Source organism: Fundulus heteroclitus, chromosome 7 (genome assembly GCF_011125445.2).
Source record: "Fundulus heteroclitus isolate FHET01 chromosome 7, MU-UCD_Fhet_4.1, whole genome shotgun sequence".
Classification (NCBI taxonomy): Eukaryota; Metazoa; Chordata; class Actinopteri; order Cyprinodontiformes; family Fundulidae; genus Fundulus; species Fundulus heteroclitus.
This window is the reverse complement of record NC_046367.1, coordinates 42,968,428-42,991,910: the sequence shown is the minus strand read 5'-3', so window position 1 is coordinate 42,991,910 and position 23,483 is coordinate 42,968,428. Positions and strand designations below refer to the sequence as shown.

The 23,483-nt window shown below is 43.4% G+C and overlaps 2 protein-coding genes across 2 annotated transcripts; one reads left to right on the top strand and one right to left on the bottom strand.

Annotated features, from left to right (window-relative positions):
* Window positions 1–1,967: 1,967 nt before the first annotated feature.
* Window positions 1,968–9,425, bottom strand: LOC105938941 (mitochondrial chaperone BCS1). Its single transcript, XM_036139690.1, has 7 exons — window positions 9,018–9,425; window positions 6,797–6,936; window positions 5,691–5,885; window positions 4,811–4,874; window positions 4,550–4,722; window positions 4,320–4,437; window positions 1,968–2,273 (listed from the first exon to the last, which is right to left on the bottom strand). Exons 1-7 carry the CDS (start codon window positions 9,335–9,337, stop codon window positions 2,021–2,023), a joined length of 1,263 nt encoding a protein of 420 aa, XP_035995583.1. The 5' UTR covers window positions 9,338–9,425; the 3' UTR covers window positions 1,968–2,020.
* A 1,401-nt stretch (window positions 9,426–10,826) lies between these two features.
* LOC118563781 (zinc finger protein 142-like) lies at window positions 10,827–21,851 on the top strand. Its single transcript, XM_036139689.1, has 8 exons — window positions 10,827–11,661; window positions 11,756–11,851; window positions 12,978–13,802; window positions 13,876–14,053; window positions 15,703–18,247; window positions 19,654–19,759; window positions 20,699–21,172; window positions 21,809–21,851. The coding sequence occupies exons 1-8, from the start codon at window positions 11,193–11,195 to the stop codon at window positions 21,820–21,822; spliced, it is 4,707 nt and encodes a 1,568-aa protein (XP_035995582.1). The 5' UTR covers window positions 10,827–11,192; the 3' UTR covers window positions 21,823–21,851.
* The last annotated feature ends 1,632 nt before the right edge of the window (window positions 21,852–23,483 follow it).

Genomic DNA, 23,483 nt, shown 5'->3' with positions numbered 1-23,483 from the left:
AACGTTTTATTGCCCTCCAGGGCTTCACATCTTCTGAACACTTTACAGATGTGTCCTGGTTTCCTGAACATCGTCAGTGAAATACCACCTAGCAGTAATTCTTACACTTTTAAAATAAATTGGATAAAACATTATTTTAATTTTCCAACCTCTTTATGGAATATAATTCCTCATCCTGTATTCTCCATGGTACGTGGTCTCGATTTTCTCTTACTTTGCAATTACAATATTAATAAAATTCCCCTTAAATTATCAACTTTTCATAAGCAGCTGTTGACATGGTCCCTAACCTACAAGCACAACTTCAGCTCACATAAATGTTTAATAAATGTATTCTATATAAAAACAGGTCAACTTCTTTCGATACTGGGTTGATAATAACATCATTACAGAAAGCCAGCTGTTCAACCAGGATGGGCATCTGTACAAATATACTGAATTTTTACAACATTACGGATTTCCTGTTCCAAAGGAATTTTCTATTATTTTTGATGCTATTCCCTCGGGTATAATATCTCTTCACAGACATGTAGTAAGTAGTTGTACTCTTCCCCAGGTTACTGACACGAACATTGGAAAGACTTGTTTTATTATCATCCTCCAAACAGAAGAACAGGACAATTCAGAACCTTTTCTCCAGTAAATCACTTGTTCTCCATCTTCCCTCTCCTACTGGTCCAGTTTTGTTGGAGTAGAGTTTTGCTTTTACTACACAAGTTCTTTTTGACCAATAAGGTTAAAGAAATTTCATTTAAAATGCTGCACAGATTTTATCCAGCCAACCACTACCTCCAAAGGCTGAAAAATGATATTAATGTTAAATGCACGTTCTGTAATTCTGTAATTTACTGTGATTTTTCAAGCTGTATGCAAACGAAATTTCGTTCTGTACGCACTCTGTGCATACAAAATGACAAATAAAGTTGTCTAAGTCTAAGTCTGTGATGTTCAAAAAGAAACAGTAGTTCATTTATTTCGGTATTGCCCATATATGAAGCGTTTTTGGACTTATTTTCTTGCTTTATCATAGATATTTACCCTCATTATTCATTATGTTAGGAAAATGTTTTTTGTTTTGTTTTTTTATTTAGTTAGTTTTTTTATTATCGTTGTTTGGTGTGGGTTTTTTTAAGTTTCAGCTTGAAGTTTTCTGTTATTTTTAATTCCAATAAAGTTTGGATCAATGGCTTCCTTGTAGAGACCCTTGAGCTGCTGCCTCTCAACCAATCATAACAGTAGAAATCTGCTCAAAGCTGTTCCTCCATGTTCTCAGCATCCAGCAGGGGGAGCCAGCTCCTGCACATCAACAGCACAAAGCCTGTCACTGATGCCATGCTTTTACAAATTCAGGCCAAAGGCGGCAGAGAGAGCATCAACAGGTCTAAAGATACAGAAAATTTCCAGTAGAGAAAACCAGGAGAGGGAAAATAATTGAACTGAATCATCCAAATATCACAAATATAAGATTAATTCAGATTTGTGCACTCTCACCAAATACACATTAAGATCTTAAGCACAACAAAGCTTTGTAATTTACATTTTGACTATTTTTCACTTTGATTCACATTATTTGCATTAAAATACAGATTTCTGCACAACCAGCTGTAGCAAAACATGTTAAAATAAAGAATGATATAAGATATAAAATAATATAAGTAATTCCTTCTTTTTTTTTCTTTTCTTTTTTTAGGTGTCTCTTACCCACAAAGATAATAACTACATGTGATAGAAAACGTTCCCAGATAATCAGGACATAAAATAAGTCATAAAATATCTCTTATTTCCAGATTTTAGATTTTAGGTCAGGGAACAGGAGGCTGTTGAAAAAAGAAATTTTAAATATGATCACATATGGCTAACAAACCCACTCATCAGTGCTGTTTGGGGTTTGTCTGGTTTAGATCGTTTAGTTCCTTTAAATAAGAAGTTTAAACAGAAACATAGAAACAATAAACTAGAGATTTCTGTTTAAATATTCTCTTTATTCCGTAATCAGTCTCTTGAGTCCCGTCCCGGTCCGTCATCCTTTAATTTGGGCCACATTGTCTATCGACCCTGCAGGATCCGTCTTGTGGAGCAGAAAGTGTCCTTGAACCTGAGCGGCGCTGATCTCAGAGTGAGCGGCTAAAGCTTGCTTGGCGAAGCGTTCTCCTTCTGATGGCGGCTCGTCCGGATAGAACCGCCGGAACATGTGGGCGAGCTGCCAGGCGGTGCAGTGGCCGATGTACTGCTTCAGGTCCACCCGGCCGGGTCGGATCAGCGCCGCGTCCAACCTGTGTGGACAGATCAGAGCTAGAATATTACTTATTTAAATGTAATCCAAAATGTGTCTTTTAGTGGTTTGCAGACTGTGGGCGGAGCCTGTTAGCTAGAGAATGAAGATTAGCCTGATGAGAACTGGAGTGTGCAGATCCACGGTCTACTAGAGTAATAATAAAAAAGCTTAAATTCAGTCCTTTTCACAAGAAGTCTGACAGTTTTTCATCTGCAGGATGTGAACAGAACCTCAGAAGAACATCTCTGAAATGAACATTTATAAGTCAAGTTGTGTGAGCTTATTGACGGCATCAGAGCAGGTCAAACTGAACTCAAAGTTTCCCTTTATGCCAATGATGCTTTACTTTTTATTACAAATTCATGTATGTTGTTAAACTTAAAAACTGGACCTTTTTAATGTTTTAAAATTTTCCTTCAAGATAATTTAAAAATCTGGGACAAAAGGTAAAAACTTCTCCATAAAGACAATTTTTTTCCCATAATGAAATGATAAAAAGATCATACATCACATATTTAATCCATCATGATTTATGCAATGGGTACCAATATGATGACCAACAATTAAACATTTCTAAATCAACTATTGCCCATCTGCATCTAATTTACTGGTAGTTTTGCTTTTCTTAGCGCTCCTGAACGCATCTCACCTTATAATAAGCTGTGCAATAATTATAAGGCATTTAGCAGCTTCATGACAGGATCTTCATCCTGTTAAGTTGAGGATATTATGTTAGGAACAAATGTTTAAGTCCATCTGATGATCAGTCAGAACCTCTGACGGGCCGGTCCAGCTCTCTTTGAGTACCTGCCTGTCTCCTGGAATCTCCTCCATGGAGCTGGGAGACACGGCAAACCTTTTGGCAACAGCCTATATTGATGGTACCATCCTGGTGGAGATGGACCTGTGCAACATCTGTATGGTCCACATATCGCCTCATGGTACCAGTACTGATTCTGACCCTATTCTAATGCTAAATGACTGAAAAGCAGTCAGGAAAGGATCCGTGGCCTTCAGCTGCAGAACCGTTCCTGTTTGTGGGCTCGTCTCATTATTGCCTCTTTATTTAACTTGTTGTTCATTTAATTAATAGCAGAACAGCCGACACTGATCACTACCTCCTCTACTGCTGACCTGATGATGATCATGATGTCATACTCTGATTAAAAAGTGTTAATCTAATTTTCCTGAGCAGTGGATGTTTCTTTGTGATGATGTCAGGTGGACCAAACGATCAACTGGGTCGGAGCCTTCTGGGCTCCTGTCAGTCTAGCCTTTGTTGTTTTTTAGTATTTAAGACTAATCTTAAAACTTTCCTTTTTTGACAAAGCTTATAACTTTATAGTTTTACTGCTATAGGCTTAGGCTACTGGAGGATATCAGGATCTAAGTTTCTCACTCTATAGAGTTCTACTGTTCTTCAATTATGCATTGTGTGTCGTCATTTCTGCTTTAACTTTCTGTTCTCTCTCTTTTCTCTTCATAGTAGGTACACCTGGTCTGGCGTTCTGTTAACTGTGACATAATCCAGAGAAGACGGTTCACCCGCTACTACCATCTAATGTAGAACAGATTACTGGATCAATGTGTGCTTCTGTGCTTTTTTGTTTCTCTTGTTGTGTCTCTGTTCTGTCTTCTGTAACCCCAGTCGGTCGAGGCAGATTACCGTTCATACTGAGCCCGGTTCTGCCGGAGGTTTTTCCTTCCCGTTAATGGGGAGTTTTTCTTCCCACTGTCGCTTCATGCTTGCTCAGTATGAGGGATTGCAGCAAAGCCATGTACAATGCAGATGACTCTTCCTGTGGCTCTACGGTTCTCCAGGAGTGAATGCTGCTTGTCGGGACTTTGATGCAATCAACTGGTTTCCTTATATAGGACATTTTTGACCAATCTGTATAATCTGACCCAATCTGTATAATATGATTGAACTTGACTTTGTAAAGTGCCTTGAGATGACATGTTTTATGAATTGGCGCTATATAAATAAAATTGAATTGAAAATTTAATTGAGTATTTGTCATTAATCGGTAATGTGTAACGGTACCTTTCTATGAAGTTGGTGGTCATAAAAACGATTCTGGCCTCAGAGGAAGCAACTCCGTCGAGTGAGTTCAGCAGACCGCTGAAGGTCAGTCTCCCCATTCCCTGGAAGGCCAGCGGGTCTGAAAAAGCAGAAAAAGACAAAGGCTCAGGGACCTGGACATCCAGAACACAGAACCCCCAGCAGGACTCTGCAGCAGGAACACAGAGCAGTAACCGGTCTCCAGCACTGACTCTCATTGGGGAGCAGGTCCCGGCTGACGAAGGCGGCGTCCACGTCCTCCAGCAGGATGATGCTCTGCTGCGGCGCCACGCTCAGCAGGTGGTTCAGCCGGTCGTCAGACAGCGTCCTGTCGCTCAGGCTCATCAGACAGATGCTGTAGCCGAGCTCACCCGCCAGCGCCGTGCTGAAACCAAAACGGGTCGGGGAGTTCAGAGACGTTCGGCCGCACAGAACCAGGAGGTTTAACTGATGATGGAGAACTCATCACTCACATAAAGCTGCTCTTCCCACATCCTGGTGGACCGTACAGCAGATACCCTCTCCTGTACGGGATTCCTGCAGACAGAGACGCAAACTTTAACCATCAACTTCGCCCACAACAATTAATCGCATTTTCAATATAATCGTGATTTAAAAAAAACGCAATTTCCAAATCGCAGAGGTCTGCAATTTTTGGCTATGTAACAATTAGGGAATTAGACACGTTCATTAGGTGTTGGTAAAATGTTTGAATTGGGTTTGCCTCCACATGGAAGGGAAGACAGTTGCAGCAGTGAGATAATCTAATTTTATTACTTGTTTTAGAGTTTATATAATCATACATAGCATTAAGTACAGGTCAATCAGTTTAATACATAGACTTGCTTGTTGGTTGGACTTTGGACTTTATGTTCAACAAGGATTGATTAAATTAAAAGCTGTTCTCTTGAATAATATTCTGATCAATAGAAACATTAAAAGTACTTAAAATAGTCCTTGTTTACAAACATCTTTATTTAGAGGCCATTTTTTGTTGCTTGTGGTTAATGCAGAGAAAAGTCAAAATTGCAATCTTGATTGAAATATATTGTAGGCAGAACGCAATCATTACTCCTCTGAGTTTAGATGCTGCGGGTCTTTTAGCAACTAATCCACATGGTGAGGAAACAAATTGATTTGTTGTTTGTATATATTTTAAAACATGATAAATTAAACTGGGGGGAAAAAAATAAATAGCATTAAATCGTAATATTAAGAAAAAAAATTGCAATTAGATTATTTTCCAAAATCGTTCAGCCCTACCCACAACCCGCTTTGCTCATTTAAAAAAAAAAAAAATAAAAGCAATTTAAATAAAGTTTGAGTGGTTTAATGAAAGGCTGAAAGCTTCACCTCTGTCTGTGTACCACTTGGGGTTCCCGATGAAATCCTTCACGTCGTCCACGATCTTCTCCGCCACGCCGGCCTCCAGCACCACGGAGCTGAGGGGTCTGCGTCGCCGTGGGAACCCGAAGGGCCTCCACTCGCCGCCCATGGCCGTGTACATCACCGTGCGTCCCTCCTCCTGCTTCAGGGCCAGCTCCCGCGCTGCAGAGCATGAACGCACCGAGTCACAGCGACGCCGTGAACAAAATAAGTGCTGCGGTGTTTAAATTAGGGAAACTGCACAGAGTCCAGGACCCGGGGCTCCAGAACGTAGGGCTGGGGGATATGGATAAAAAAATAAATCTCCAATTTTATTATACCAAATCCGATTAATCGATTTTTTTCCTCCTTTTTGTTTCATAAAAAGAAATAAAAGAAATTATTTTAAAATGTTGCTTTTATGTCAAGCATTTTGTCAGGGAGTTGACCTGAATTCAAAGTGCAACTAAAAACATGCTTGTAAAACAAGATGGCAGCCGTGCCATTATAAACAAATGAAAATATAACAAAACATTTGCTGCTAGTGTTATTACACATTGAGCTAAGAACAGGCTTCACTGCACTTGTGAACTTCAAACTAAGTTAAAAAAAAAAAGTAAATAAGTAAATGAAGTACCTCGTATTATGGTAAAAAAAAAAGTTTCCACTTAACAATATTTTGACAATATATTTGCCTAAACATATATTCAGCATCACATGCTGTTCTCTTCATGGAAACCCAATGAGTGTATTGGCAAAATAAAATCCAGATTTTCCAAAATTGAAAACTTAAAGAATTGTAAATTCGAATTAATCGATTAAATCGATTTATCGCCCAGCTCTACCAGAACAAGCCCAGACCATCATCCCTCCACCACCATGGTCCAACTTCTCTGCTCTGGTCTCGTCTATCCCAGGAATCTGATCCTTCCTCCAGCAGCAGCTCTGCTAACATCAATTATAGTTTCCCCTGGAACCCGTCTACAGCACTTAGATCTTCCCCTCATATTAATACCAGATTATGTTTCTAAGATGTTTCTCTAAGTAAAGGATCATATAAATAAACGAGGGTGTGCTTTCTTTTTACTGCGTACCTTCCTGCAGGATGTTGAAGAAGATTTGTCTGTCTCTGCCCAGAGCTGTGAACGTGACCGACTCCCACGGAGTCCCGGTGTGAAGATCCACCATCTGCTTCTCCCTGGTCCGCTCCACTCGGATCCACTTCCTGCCGTACCTGAAGGCCACGGTGGAGAACGTGATTAACGAGAACGTCTGACTGATAGATATGTTCACAGTCCACAAACTGGTCTTTAGTTTTTAGCAGCTTTTTATTCATTCGTTTCTCTAACTTTTTCAGACCTGAAGGTCAGCAGCTACAGCCCCGTTTGTTAAGGAGACTGGGACAGGTCCAGACAGCCATGGATCCCAGATTTGGTCCATGAGGCAGACAACCTGTCAGCTTCTAAGGCTTAAAAACTTCCTTTTAGACAAATCTTCTAATTAGATTGACTGAATCATTCTGAGCTACGTTTTCCTACTACTCTCCAATTATACATTTCCTACTGCTGGCATGAACTTAATGTGCTCTTTGTTTTTTTTCTTTACATTGAAGATGCACCTGAGTCCTTTACGCCGAAGCAGGTTCAACTTATTTGGGTTTTCTTAAGGGAACCAGCTGTTCTAACAAAGTACTGTACCTGTCGATCTGTCCTGTCAGAACAAATTAAACCTTTACATGTTGCAGCCTAATGATTAAAGTAAGAATCTAACTTGTTGCCATGAATAAAGTCACTGTATCAAACGCTGCAGAATTCACCTGTTGGACCTCAGATCTACAAAGATAAGAATCAATTAATCCAGCAGGAGGACCTATTAGAAAATGAACCAGGAAGTTTACATCATCCTATGTCAAAATTCTAACTTTTCTGGTTGCATTGTGTTGTTGGACTTTTTGATTGACTGAAATGTAACGGTTTAACTGTGTGGAGAGAAAACGGAGCGCAGTTGTATCAAGTTAAAATGATATACAGAAAACAGATTTTTTATTATTATTCTCTCCTGGCATTGATTAGTTAAGATTAGATGTGTTCATGATTTGACAAACCCAGCAATGGGTTGAACCACCTTCATGATACGGAAAATTATTAATTGAACCCTGAAGTTACTTCAGTCAGACTCTCCCTGTCCTCGTAATTTCCTGTTTTTAATCCAATTTCATTAAGGATGGAATATGGGTCATTCTTTGTCCCAAGGCGCTTGCTGAGTTTACCAAAGGTTAAGTAAAGAAGTCTGCTCCTGAGTAAAAGTTGCTGGATGTTTTGGTCAAATCCACTAAGAAATTAAATGAATATGAATGTAACCAAACAATTTCTTCTGAATGAAAGTAATATTAACATTATTGACTAATCTGCGATCGTAGAGACAATCTGTGGAGGGAGCTAAAGATTGGGTTGATGCAAAGCTGTCTGTGTATGATTGGAAATTTATTACATAATCTGAACGGAAAGGTTTTTAAATCAGCCAGTTACCGAAGCACCCCACAGTCAGAACAGTGACTGAAGGTCACTGAGGCCGTGTATTTTATTACATAATAACCTGAGGTGGATAACACAGGTGTCACTGAGGCTGTGAGTTATACTGCAACAGCCTGTAAACATTTGTAAATGTAGTCAGCTGAAGCTGAGATGGTAGGAGGGATATCTAGGCTTCACTAAAGACCTGTTACCCTCTTCACAACACAGTCTCAGAGAAGCAGAAGACAATGGAGGGAGGGCTATGGATTATCTGCTGAACATTAAAAAATATGATTCTTTGCAGGAATATCTGTTAATTATGCATTTACCACAGACTAATCAAATGAAGAGTTTTACATTGGAATGATTAATGTTTCAGGGTAAAGTAGTTTCAGACTTGACTACAGTCAAAGTCTAAAGAAACATTTCAAATGTAAAATTTATATAACTGACTGTATAAATTCGCTTAAAACTAAATATGTAAACACGTTTTAAAATCGTTGCGCTTCTACAGTGCTTTTACGGTTGCGCTTGCAGACTGGCGATTACGTCATTTTTATGGCTATTTCAGTATACATTTTATTTATTACATGTTCCAGCTTAACATGACGTCATGTTAAAATGGAATATCTCAAAATTACAAGACAGCAGTCAATCCTGCTAATTCTCGTCTTACTATTTCAGGGTAGTGAAAGTTACGAGGTGTACCTGAAGGCAGCATTTAGCTACGCACATGAAGCCGTAAATACCAGTTTAGAAGCGCAACGATGTTTCAGTTATCAGTTCTGGAGGCTGTCCTGACCAGATGATGTGGTTCCCCGGACTCGGGTGGAAGTCGAACTGCGTGTGGACCCGTCCACTCTCGTGGGCCATGTAGGAGGTCTCCACGCTGAGGTGCTGCGTGTGCCTGGCGTGCTTGGTGATCCAGCTCAGCAGCCAGTGGTAGCTCTTGTCCCTGCTGGGAACCTCCAGGGTGATCATGTAGTTCCTGCGGAACAACACCATCCCCACCTGGGCTCCCTTTCTGGCTACGGCCAGCGCGGTTCCGACTCCGACCAACCCGAACCCGGCACCGAAGTACGGGTTGTCCTTCAGGCCGTCCAGGAAGTCCGACAGCGGCATGACGCAGAGTTCTGCACCTTATTCAGTGTAAACTCCTCTGCAGCCTAAAGGATCCATGTGATGCAACGACCTTTACCACACTTCCTGTGTTGCATGAAAAACAGTCCGACTATCCACCAACTCCCATCCTCGTTAGTTCTGACACTAAACATGTTTTGTTTGTTTTTCTTATTTGTTTTTCAACTTTATTCAATGAGAAATGTACAAACAAAGATCGCAATTAACAATATACAAATCCACAATGGGCAGAACAGAGGCATACTGAGGTATTTAAATACACTTGAGAACAAAACAACAACAAAAATACATAATATTAACGTAATTGTAAGCAAGAAATACAGAAAATTTATGAAAACTTATTACAAGAGGGAATATGTCATAACATTATTGTATATTTGTGGGTAGTTTCAATAACATTTTACACACGTCTTCATATTTTCAATGTATTTGAGAGACTTTGGATATAATTGAAATTTCATTAGAAAGACCTTGAAAAGAGGGAGGATTTTAGGACGCTTTGTTTATGAATAAAAAATGGCAAACAAATATTAATATTACAACAGAGTTCATTTTTATTTATTTATTGTTCATTAATAATATTCCAAATGTTATTTCTGGCACTAAAGTAAGCTTCGTATTCGTACTGAATAACAAATCAGAAGCTAACTTCGGTGCAGTCTGATTAGCACTAAGCTAGGCTAAGCTAGGCTAAGCTAGCGATAACAGCGCCGTTTTCGGCCGTCCCGAACATGGTCCTGAAGCCACTTTGTCAGCATTAGTGAGTAAATAAAAGCTTTCCGCCCGTCGGCCTGGCAGTGATTACAGCTTCAGTCGAACAAGAAGAAGAAGAGAAATGAGTTCAGGGAGAAGAGGAGGCGGTGAGGACTGAACGTTGATCTGTTGTGTGTCAGACAGGCGGTGATGGCTGGAGCTCAGGCAGGAGGTCTGATCTCTGCTCCTGAAGGAAGAGACTCACACGTTTATCTATAAATCTGTTAATTTCCTGTTATTATAACATCTCTGTTGTCAGGTCACAAATCTGCTCCTCGTTCCGTAGCTGCCCGTTTAAACCAAACGATGAAGGAGAACTGCGCAAAAATCGGTCCGACAGTCATTTCTTTATATTTCAAAGGGAGAACTGGAATTAAAATCAGGAGTTTGTTCAAAGGCGCAAACAGAAAACTTTACTTGGAACGATAAAACAAAACCTTATTCTAATAAGATAATAAGGAGTCATAATTATACCTGAAAGTCTTTATTAATCTTCTTAGTTTCCCAGCAGGAACAGCTTCCTCTGGTCAGGGTTGTCTGGATGGACAGATCTCTTTATTTCATGTTACATCATCCATAAGTCTTAGCAAACAAAACATCAGAAACAGTAGATATAAAAATCAGTAGATATAAAAATCAGCTAATTTTAAGGCTGGACGATACATATATCACAATACATTTCTTAATTTCGATTGATACGATATATTTACATTATCGATATAAAGAAAATAAAAACTTCAGAAAGACTGCAAGGAATGCCCATAAAACTCCTGCAATATAGAATTTTTGAAATATTTGCTTTAAAGAATAAAATGCATAAAAATAACAAAACACATAATATCAGTCAGTGACAAACACTGTAATCATAGACTGTGATGTACCGGTATGTTGAAAGAATGTCATGTCACCTTTATCGAATAAAGTTATAATGCGATATATTGAATTATTGCCCACCGCTAGTTTTCAAAAACACTCATAATTCCCGAGGCCAAATTTAAACTACTAGGATCTCCGTCTTTTTGTGGAAACTGAATGTAAGGAGGTCAGGCTTGACACTTTGTCTCTCGTTTCTGTTTCAGGCGAGATGGTGGTGATGGACCGTGCTTGTGACACGCGTGGGCGGAGCTTGTCTGATTCCTCCACATCCGTCTGCTGTCCAAAGCCTCCGTCCCATCAAGCCCAGCCAGACGGCTTCAGGTGTTCCCAGTGCAGTCAGAGTTTTTCTACACCAGCAGCCCTGAGAAAACACTTCAACGCCAGCCACGGGGAGCAGGACACCGACGGCCCGTTCCTCTGCAGTGAGGACGGCTGCCGGTTCAGCACCGACGACCGTCAGGAGAACCAGAACCACCTGATGGCCGCGCACGGCCTGAATCTGGTCCGCTGCACCGGCCGCTCCTGTAAACGCTGCTTCCTGTCGCAGGAAGAGATGGAGAGCCACCGGAGGAGCCACATGCCGTTCGGCTGTCTTCACTGCCAGTCTGCGTCTCAGAACCTGAAGGAGTTCAGGACTCACATGTTGACGCACAAACATCTGGAAAGCACCTGTACAGGTAATATAAACACCTAGAGGAGACGTTTAAACAGGGTGCAGCAGAGGTTAAGTTATTTTTTCTTTGTTCTGGTTATTTTTACATCTGTCACTAGGGATCCAGATTGAGTCACCTGCAGAGAAACAACCAGGAGCAGCTGTGGAGAAAAACGTCTCTACAGCTTCAGCTGCATCAGCAGCGCCATCCACAGGTAAACAACGTTATTATTTTCATCCTAGACATGAAAACTGGATCAGAGTTTATCTGCTTTGCTGTTTTTCTTCTAAATGAAGTCACTAAAGGAGCTCCTCTCTCAGGAAAACAAAGAAATCACGAAAATTATTGTTTTCTAGGTGTTCGAATTAAAAATAAAATATAGGGTGAAAAACAGTTTCTCTGTTTTAAAGGGCTTGTGGGTCCTTTGTTGCTCAGTAAAGTTGAGTCTTGATGTGGGATTTTTTTAACGGAAGCTACTGAATAAATGTTAATTTAAGGTCAACGTGTTTTCTAGAGCAGGGGTTCCCAAAGTAAAAGTGCTGAAAGCCTGAGTTCCTTTAAATCGAGATTAAAAACACATTTGTTTAAAATTGCCTTTGAATGTTTCAGTTAACTGTTTTACTGTTTTTAATGGGGGTTTTTTTGTTTTGTTTTTTCCTACACTCTATCCCTACTTGCTCTTATTCCTATATTTTAATCATGTAAAGCACTTTGCATTGTCTCTGTACTGAATTGTGCTATACAAATAAATTTGCCTTGCCTTGCCAAAGTGGGGGTCTGGACCTCCAGGGGGGGGTCGCAAGATGATTGGATACTGATGTGCTAAAAGGATTTAGTATTTTTCTGTCTGTTTTTTGTAAGACTTCTTATAAAAATATTACTTAATTCTCATTATTTTATGACTTTATTCTCATAATATTAATAATTTTTTCTCACAACTTCCCAAAAAGCGGGTCAACAGACTCTGACGCTGCTATTTTGGAACCCCTGGTCTAGAGGGATGTTTAAAGCCAGAACACCGAGATTTAAGAGCAGAGTAACAACCACAGACTTGAAGCAGTCGCTCATATTGAGCCCGGTTCTGATTCTGCCAGAGGCTTCTTCTCACTTAAAGGGAACTGTTCCTCTCCACTGTCGCCACATGCTTTTTTGGGGGAGGAGGGATTGGTGCAAAGCAGTCATCTTAGAGAGAAAGCTTTATCAGGTGGAGTTCAGGGATCTGCAAAGCCTCTATTGTAATCTGAGTGAATATTTGTAATATTCATCCTGTAAAGTATAAATATTTATGTATATCATTTATAAACGAGCTGAACTGATCCGACTTTGTTCTTGTGTGCCAGCGTACCTGTCTGAGGGATCCGAGTCTCTCTACCGGACCCACGCCTGCCCCAAATGCCGGCGCTGCTTCAAGATGCGCTCCCACCTGCGGGAGCACCTGCGCCTTCACTTCCCTGATCCCGGCCTCCAGTGTCCCACCTGCGGCCGCTTCTTCACCAGCCGCAGCAAGCTGCGCGTACACCGCCTCCGGGAGGCCGGGGAGAAGCTCCACCGCTGCCCTCTGTGCCATTACTCCGCCGTGGAGAGAAACGCCGTCCGCCGCCACTTGGCCAGCGTGCACGCCGACGAGGAAGAGGCGTCCGTGGGCAGCCAGAGCTTCCTGTGTCCCGCCTGCGGCCAACGCTTTCACCGCAGCAGGGCCCTGAAGGCTCACATGAAGACGCACGTCGTGCTGCCGGACGGCGCGCCGCTGCCCTGCTTCCAGGACGGCTGCTCCTTCCAGACCTGCCAGCGCCGAGAGCTCATCAGACACGCCGCCGAGGAGCACGGCGTCAGAGCCGCCGAGTGTCGTCACCACGCCTGCGGCGCCGTCTTTAGATGCGACGCGGACATGGAGGATCATTACCGCACCCACCTGGCCTATCACTGCGCAGAGTGCAACTTCTCCTGCTCCAATAAGAACGTCTTCCTGCAGCACCGGCGGCTCGGCCACAGCGGCGAAGAAGAGCTCCGCTGCGCTTTCTGCCCCTTCGTCACCTTTAACCCCGTGGAGTTCGAGCAGCACGTCGCACGTCTGCACGCCACCGAGAAGATCCACCGCTGCCACCAGTGCAGCTACGTCACCTCGCATAAACGCGGCCTGAAGCGGCACCTCCTGATGCACAGCGGTGAGGAAGCAGCTCCGCTGGATTTGGCCCCGCTGCGGCTCACGCCTGACGATGTTTCTCGTTTTGTCTCCAGGCGAGAAGCCCCACAAGTGCAGCCTGTGCGAGTTCAGGTGCAGAGACGAGTCCTACCTGTCCAGACACATGCTGGTTCACGCCGACGACAAGAACTTCATGTGTGCCGAATGTGGATACGTCACCAAGTGGAAGCATTACCTCACCGTGCATATGAGGAAACACGCTGGAGACCTCAGGTAGACGGCTGAGGTGGTTAGTGAATCAGAGAGTCAGTGAATCAGGGAGTCAGTGAACCAGTGAGTCAGAGAGTCAGTGAATCAGAGCGTCAGTGAATCAAAGAATCAACGTGTAAGTGACTCTGAGCGTCAGTGAATCAGAGAGTCAGTAAATCAGAGAGTCAGTAAATCAGAGAGTCAGTGAACCAGAGAGTCAGTGAACCAGAGAGTCAGTGAACCAGAGAGTCAGTGAACCAGAGAGTCAGTGAACCAGTGACTCTGAGAGTCAGTGAATCAGAGAGTCAGTGAATCAGAGAGTCAGTGAACCAGGGAGTCAGTGAACCAGGGAGTCAGTGAACCAGGGAGTTAGTGAACCAGAGAGTCAGTGAATCAGAGCGTCAGTGAATCAAAGAATCAACGTGTAAGTGACTCTGAGAGTCAGTGAATCAGAGAGTCAGTGAACCAAGGAGTCAGAGAGTCAGTGAATCAAAGAATCAGCGTGTAAGTGACTCTGTGAGTCAGTGAATCTGTGAGTCAGTAAATCTGAGAGTCAGTGAATCTGAGAGTCAGTGAATCACAGAGTCAGTGAATCAGAGAGATGGATGAATCAGAGTCAATGAGTCGGTGAATCAAAGTCCATGAATCAGCAAGTCAATGAATCAGTGAGTCAGTGAACCAGAATCAGTGAGTCATTGAGTCAATGAATCAGAGTCAATGAATCAGAGTCAGTGAATCAATGAGTGGGTGAATCGACAAGTCAGTGAATCGTTGAGTCAGTGAATCAGAATCAGTGAGTAATCGAGTCAGTGAATCAGTTCTGACTGACTGTTTCAGATTATCTCAGTCTAGGAGGTTTGCAACTAAATCTTATTTATGAACTTTGATTTAACAAAGATTTTAGACCCATTAAAAAAAATTACAAAAATCTGTTTTTCAAATTATCATTTTGTTTATTAAGGGGAACAAAATCTATCCATAGCCACCTGCTACTACGTGAAAGAGTAATTACACCACCCCCTGTTTTTAAATAAGCAATTAACTGTGGTCCAATTTCTGCAGCCACACCCAGAGAGCTGCCTGACCCTTACAATCCAAAAATCCCTTAAACGTTCATTGAAAACCGGATTGTTTCTCTGTTGTCTTTGTCGTGGCGTAGACGAACAGCAGAAATGCAACAAAACTTTTTCGTTTTCACCAAAAAAAATGTCGTGTGGACGAGGCTAAAGAATCAAAACACGAACAGCAGCCGTTGCTACCAAGGGAGGAAGAACCAGCTGTTAGATTTAAGGGGGTAAATACTTTTTCTCATAAAATCAGGCTGGTTTGGATAGATTTGTTCATTTATGTTTTGTCGTTGTCGTATATAAACCCACTTTTTTTAAACATTTGAGAGGGATTGAAAAAAAAACTAAACCGAAAGAAATCTGTAAAGGAGCAAATTATTTCTTTACAGCTCTGATCTTAAGACTGTTTGTTTGGAGACGAAAGAATATTTACAGGACTGTAGGATGGGCTAATGCTGTGTTCACTAAGATGAATATACAGTTATAAACATGCAATGAATCAGCTGCATAATTATCTAAATCAAAGGTTTATTTGGGTGCAGCTTGTTGGTTTCTGGGTAAAGTGTGGTTTCTCTCTCTGGATTAAACCCTCCGTCTCTCCTACAGATACTCGTGTGATCAGTGCTCCTACCGATGCCACCGGCTGGACCAGCTTAAGAGCCACGAACTACGGCATCAAGCCAAATCGCTCATGTGTGAGATCTGCGCGTACGCCTGCAAGCGCAAGTACGAGCTCCGCAACCACATGCTGGCCAAGCACTGTGCGGAGGAGGAGGAGGAGGAGAAGTCGACCGCATACAAGTGCAAATACTGCGCGTACAGCACCCGCTACCGGCAGGCGCTGCAGAACCACGAGAACTGCAAACACACCAAGCTGAAGGAGTTCCACTGCGCCCTCTGCTCCTACTCGTCCTACAGCAACGTCAGCCTCTTCCTGCACAAGAGGAAAGCCCACGGCTACGTGCCGGGAGACGCCGCCTGGCTGGAGAACTACGCGGCCAAGGAGAAGGAGAGGAGCTCGGCGGAGTTCGTGGAGGACTTTTACAGGAAGTCATCAGTGGCTCACGAGTTGCCGGGACAACCAGCGTCTGGGACGCAGCAGAACCAACCAGGAAGTGGTCCGGTTTGTGACTCCGGTCACGAAGCGGCTTCATTTAGATCCGCCGGCAGTCCGGAGCAGTTCTGCACCCTGGTGCTCACCACACTGACCTCCACAGAGGAGCAAAGCACAGCCTTACTGAACCAGGGGGAAAACCACAAAAGCAACGCCCCCGACGCGACACAAGAGACGTTAGGCCCGTCTACGCCGACGAGCTCGCTGGACCAGGACAACGCGGACATGCAAGACGGACCGTGTGAGCAAAGTGACGTAGAAGATGCAGCCGAGCCGCCGACAAGCCAAGCTGCTGAGTCTGTGGACGACCGGGCGTCACGCTCCGAGGTCCGACTGAAAGCTCTGAGGAAACACGACAAGGACCAGGCGGAGGCCATGGTGCTGGAGGGACGGGTCCAGATGCTGGCGGTGCCGTCCGAGGACGTTGATGGTGTGTCCCTTCATCGGGGCAGGATGAAGGGGCATGAGTGCCGGTCCTGTGGCGTGACGTTTAAACAGAGGCGTGGGCTGGACTGCCACCTTAAAAAGAAGCACCCCTCACTTCCAGAGGACACAACAACATCCATCAGCATTTCAAACGGGCTTCTGACTTCAGTGGAAAATCCTGCTGCAGCGGTGGAAACAAGATCAGACCAGATGGAGCCTCTGTCGTCTGCGAATGAGATGAAAGGTCAACAAGGAGAGGCGTGCAGCTCCCCTGGCAGGAGAACCACGGTACCAGAGCCTCCAGCAAGAGAAGTCCAGGCAAATATGCTGCCAGACGACCAAATCCAGATGGAAAGATCCACCAAAAGACCCAAATTATCACAGAGCAGAACCTTTTATGTCAGAAAAGGCGGGAAATTCAAATGCAAGCTGTGCAGGTTTTCCTCAGCCAAGCTGGCAGCAGTTAAAAGACACCTGCTGACCTGCCGAGAGACTTTAGCTCAGATCGTTCCTGAGAAGATCAACGAAGGGAAGGAAAGAGCCAAAATCATGACTGGTCCTTCAGAGGAACCTCAGCTGCTTGGAGCGTCTTCAGATAATCACGAAAATAAAGGTTGCATGAAGCCAGGAGACGTCCAGTGTCCCGTCTGCTGTTTTGTAGCTAAATCCAAGCGTTCGCTAACCCGCCACACACGTTCTGAACACGAGGAAGGAGCGCTTCAGGATCCAGCACAGAAACGGTTGCGCCGCGTGGAGCAGAGCGCCTCTTCGCGTAAACGCCGAGGCGCTCTGCCGCATCGCTGCAGCTACTGTCCCTTCAGCACGTCACGGCGCTACCGCCTGGAGGAGCACAGCTCTCTGCACACCGGAGTCGGCCGTCACAGCTGCGACGTCTGCAGCAAGACCTTCGGCGCCGCCGCCAAGCTGCGTCAGCACAGGACGCGCGTCCACGACAGGCGGCCCACGCACTTCTGCCCGCTGTGCGACTTCGCCGGCTACGCCCCCGACGACGTCGGCCGGCATCGCCGCCGGTGTCACTCGGGCGAGCTGCGGCACGCGTGCGGCCACTGCGACGCCCGGTTCGGCTCCGAGGTCGCCCTGAGGAACCACTGCAAACGGGCGCACCGGCTGCAGGTGAGCTTTACGTGCCAGACGTGTGACTTTAGGTGCAGCAGCAAGGTGACGCTGAAGCACCACCAGCAGAGCTCGCACCCTGAGGTCAAATGCACCACCTGCCAGGAGGCGTTCCAGACCAAAGAAAGCCTCGACGTCCACCAGAGGACCCACCTGGCACACCCGTGTCAGCTCTGCGCCTTCGCCGCCCGCACCAGGCAGCTGTTGGGCCAACACCTGCTGAGCGAACACGAGGGCGGCACGTCGGAGGACAAGCCTCTCAGGTGCAGCACGTGCGACTTCGCCTGCCGCCATCAGCTGGTGTTGGAGCAGCACCTCCGCGAACACGGCAGCAAGCGCATGTACAAGTGCACGGACTGCGAGTACGCAACCCGGAACAAGCAGAAGATCACGTGGCACATCCGCATCCACACCGGGGAGAGGCCGTACAGCTGTGAGCGGTGCAGTTACACCTGCGCCGATCCGTCCAGGCTGAAGGTAGGTCCAGCAGATGGACTCCTTTAATGGTTGTAGACCGCTGGATAATCAACGCACAGATATCAGCTGCTTGTTGTGACAGGAAAGATTGTAGACTGTTCACTTTTGATATTCACACGGCCTCATCAGTGCACAACAGATCATATTATAACCCCAAATAAGTTAATTTGTTGTCATGGCCCCCTTTAATGCAGCCACGGTGGGGTATGTCCTGCTAATGCCTGTTGATGCATATTCTACACATTCCAAGTTTTGGAAGCATTTTGCCGCCACCTAGTGGTTGTGGTTCTGCCCATTTAGGCCTTGTTGTTAATTTGCATACTGAATGCCAAAATCTCTCTACTTAATTTAGCCAATTCTTGTAAGCACACTGCAAAAAGGGAACTAAAAGTAGGTAAAATCCTCTTGAAATTAAGAACAATTCATCTCTATCATCTCATTTCAAGGGCAGGATGTCTAATTATCTTATTTTAGGGGTAAAAATTCTCATTCCATTGGCAAATAGTCTTATTTAGCTGCTCAAATCAAGTAAAAATATACTAATTTTAAGAAAATCTTGCTTATTTTTAGTTCTCTTTTTGCAGTGCAAAACACCGAAAACTGTATCTTCATATCTCACTGTAAATAAATTCAGACAGGAAGAGTTTAAGGGTCAGAAAAGGCACCAATAGCTTTATAAATATCAGGTAATAAAGGTTGCAGGACATCAGGGACATAAGCAGTTATGATGTTTCTCTCCATCACCTTGTTGGTCCCACCTCTGCTACGATTGGCTGGTTTGCAGTTAACAAGCAATTAACAGATGTACCTAATAAAGTGACCAGCTGCATGCAGACATGTTTCGCCAGAGTTTCTGACAGTTTATATCCTGCATGGAGGAAAATTAGGTATATACAAACATTTCGCACAGTTTACTCTCACTGAGAGTACAGAGGTTTTAACATAATAAAAACTATTTTAAAAATCAATAGGGTGTTTTCTCACTGTAGTGCCCAAGTATGTAAACATTAATCACAGCTTGTCCCAACAAATACTTTCAACAGATCTGGAGCAATGTGGGTGGAGGAAAAGGTGAATAAGTGATCTGACGGAGGCAGTAGGTCTAATGGTCCACCGGTTTAGTGGCAGCGTTTTATAACTCATTAATTAAACCATTTGTGCCTTTTGGATGTTGGTGCTGTGGTTTAGATGATATTCACGGTTGATCTTCTTCACGTAGACCTGTGGTGACCTGCCCTGAGGTCAGAGTGCTGCTCTACCGCAGAGTTAATGATAATAGCTGGAAACACAGTAAAGTGTCTGAGAAAACGTTAGATCTGGAGTCCCTGAGAGGTTTGTTAAAACAGTTTGTGGGAATCTTTAGATGAAACATAAATCAACTAATTATTTGTTTGTTTCTACCCAAGCTGCACATGAGAGTTCACCAAGAAGAGAAGAAGTACCTTTGCCCGGAGTGCGGCTACAAATGCAAATGGGCGACTCAGCTGAAGTACCACATGACCAAGCACACAGGTAGGAACTTTACACCAGAGCTCCCGTTTAGGTTTCAATGGACCGGATACTAAAAGTAAAACAACTAGAGTAGAAACGTGTTTTCCCAGCATCAGTAAAACAATAAGTTTAGTGTGTGCAGTTTGGTGATAAAAATCACCCCGCTTTGTGTAACTCTTTTGGATACGGATATATTTTGGGTCTTATACTTTTTATTAATTCAAAAACAACAATGACACCATCGATTGAACGTAATTATTTACTAACAGTCACTAGCTCATAACTATCTTGACATCCCGTTTGCCAATAATCAGCTTTACTTCCACGAACTTCCACGAAAACAGCTGGTCTGACATCTTGGTAGCATCCAGACGTCCTCTGCCATTATCGTGGCATCCAACGGCCACAGACAGTGTGTCAGCGTGTTTTCACGTCACCTTATAACTTTTAAATTGTTTAAAAGTGTTCATTAAATGTTGTCGATTTAGCACATCATTAATTGAAAGTGAATATAGAACAGGAATAAAAAAAACAACAATGACAAACCGTTTGTCCATAAACAGCAATAGTGACACCTTGTGGCAGCTGCATGCCACTGCAGCTGCCAGAGGATCTGCTACTAGTTGCAGCAGCTGGACCTTGTGGCAAACGACTGGAAATAATATCAATAAAATATGATTATTTGGTAGTAGTAATAGACTAACAGGTATAACATAACAACATATTTTGCCCAAAAACAGCAACAGGAGTGTGCACCGAAAGTGCCACTATTAGCTGCCGCTGCCACAAATTGAAACATATCTCAGAGTTATTCCCTACATCTTTATTGCTGATTGTCTGCATTTAAGCAAAACACTCCCAGTTTCCTGATTTGCTGTTGCATGATGGTCTTTTATGAGTCCTGACCACATGTGACCTGAGGTTGCGTATTTGGTCTAACTCTTCGTTTAAACTCTTTAGGGGAGAAGCCATACGCCTGTGGTGAGTGTGAATACCGCACCAACAGAGCGGACGCCCTACGCGCTCACCGGGACACGCAGCACTGCGACGTCCGCCCGTACGTCTGCGAGAAGTGCGGCAAAACCTTCAAAACTATCTTCATCCTGAAGACCCACCAGAAGAAGCACACGGACGACCGGGCGTACTCGTGTGGCTTGTGCCAGAAGTCCTTCCGGTGGCCGGCGGGTCTCCGACATCACTTCCTGTCCCACACGGAGCAGCGGCCGTTCTCCTGCCGCCACTGCTCCTACCGGGCCAAGCAGCGGTTCCAGGTGGTCAAACATCTCCAGAGGCACCATCCTGCGGAGTCAGTGGAGCAGGGGGTGCTGAGGGACGCTAAAGGTGGCGTCCTCACCCTGAAGGAGGCCCTGCAGGGGGCGCTGCACACTGGAGCTGTCAGCGAGCAGCTTCCTCCTACCAGTGAAGGAGAAGGGGGTTCTGAACACTGAGCTATATAATACACTGGAGTGCTGATTTTGCCGAAAAACTGAAGTCACTGGCCGCCATCTTGCTCCTCCCTACTCTCACAGAATCCCATAGGATTTGGTTGCAACAACAAGCAGTTTTCTGGCTGAGTGAAAACGTTTCACAGGTAATTCTACAGTCAGTGGATGTACTAACACTATCAACTACTAGGAAATTAGGTGCTGAAATATTTTACATGTTATTCATATTAAATATATATATATGTGTATATAAGTATGTGTATATGTATTTATGTATATATATGTATACACATATGTAAATATATGTTTTTGTATATTGTTATTTATATATTTATAAATGTTAAACATATATATTTAAATGAATAAAATGCAAAATATTTCAGCACATGACTTTCTCAGTACTTGATATTTTTAGAACATAACATAAAAGTATGTGGCATTTAACATTTTAAAAGTCTTAAGCCCCCCCTGAACATGAGAAAATCCTTGTTATTCGATGCTGTAGCGCACATATTCCTTAGTTACTGGGGGGAAATAGGGAGTACCAATATGGCGGCTGGTGGCTTCAAAGCGACTCGTTCAAACAGACGGTGATTAGCACTCCAGTGTATAATATAGCTCAGTGGTTCTGAAGCATAGACATTACCGTATTTTTCAGACTATAATGCTCACTTAAAATCCTTAAATCTTCACAAAAATTGATGGTGCCCCTTATCTATGATCACCGTTGTGCTTACTGACTGATTTTATGTGGTACAATGTGCTCAAAAATCTGTTAAAATGTGTAAGTATGACTTTGATTAGCAACGAAGCTGCTCCGCTCAATGGATATTCTGAGCATTACGGTACATTGTGTCACTACCTGATAGGACCCCTGAGCTGTCTACCAGACTGCCTGACTGTAATGTCTAAACTAGAAGTGCATTAATGTAAGGCAGCCTGAAGTAAACGCTAGCAAGAATAAACCTAGTAAGTTAATTATATATAAAAGTTAGGTTATTTTGGCCTTATGTTAGAAACAGAGCAGTGTAGTCCAGCTACTCTGTCCTCCCCACAGAGACGGATAGAGAGCTGTGGACGTGGAGGAGTGATGTTACACACTTGGGAAGAATATTTAGTGCGCCTTATGGTCTGAAAAATACGGTATATAGGTATAAGCCCCATGGACTGGGGCTGCTTACTGGAGCTGACGTTTCTGGAGCTGATGTGTGTATTCTGGAGCATTTAACAAAAGTAATTTCCCCCTGGGATTATTAAAGTATGTCTGATTCTGATTCAGCGTGGCTGCCATCTTGGATGGGTCTCTCACGTGACCCCAGTGCCTTTATTTGTACTGAGGAAGCTGATTTCCCAACTAAAATAAATCATAACTCCCTGAATGTTTACCTGATTTTCACACGGTTTGGTTTGTTAGAAACAGCAGAGATGTGGTTATGACACATGACGCTGTTACACATAAAAACATGTTTTAATGCTGAAATAGGTTGTTTAAACAGCCTCATAAATCTTTGCTTTTTAACAGACAGATATATGGCACATTAATGTATAAATTTGTCATTTTATCCTGAAAAACTTTTTTACGTTTTATGCTATTTAAAAGACAGACATGCTGTACGGCATATTATTAAATATGTAAATAAGTACATGCTTTCATGTGGCTTTGTTTTATGCTCTTAAACAAGGAGACGTGTGGTACAAATCATTACATGTATTAATTAATAAATGTAATATTTTAATAAAGAAACAAGTTGGATTGTTCATTTAAATTTATTTCACTCTCACACATCCTGAGCCTTCTCTACACACCAACAATAATTTCTTCATATTTTTGCGTGCTGTGCATGCACACAGTTTTTCAAAGACCTGGAAAAGTATTCTTTAAATAAAATGTCCAGGTCATTTCAGTTTCTTACACTACCCTGCCTGCAACTAGGACTGGAAAAACAACTGTTTTGCACAACTTCCTGCATTGTACTCTGTTACTTTAGGGTACTTTGCCAACGTGATTCAGCCTTAGTTTGTGAAATACGGCGATAACAGATTAATAAGCATACATTAGGGTCCATCTGTTGGGCTTCTGCAATATTCTCATCAAGTAAAAACTCATCTTCAGAGCAGATCTCCCAAAATGGTAATCAGCACTCTCTGATCTACTTTCAGTAGTTATTGTCGGTTATTACAACCATACGCAGCAGAAAATATGTGTAAAGTTCTCCCTCTGCATTTACTCCCATTGTCTCCTATGCCAGCCTAGAGCAACAGAGACCCATCCAATATGGCGGCGCCAGCCACAGGATGCG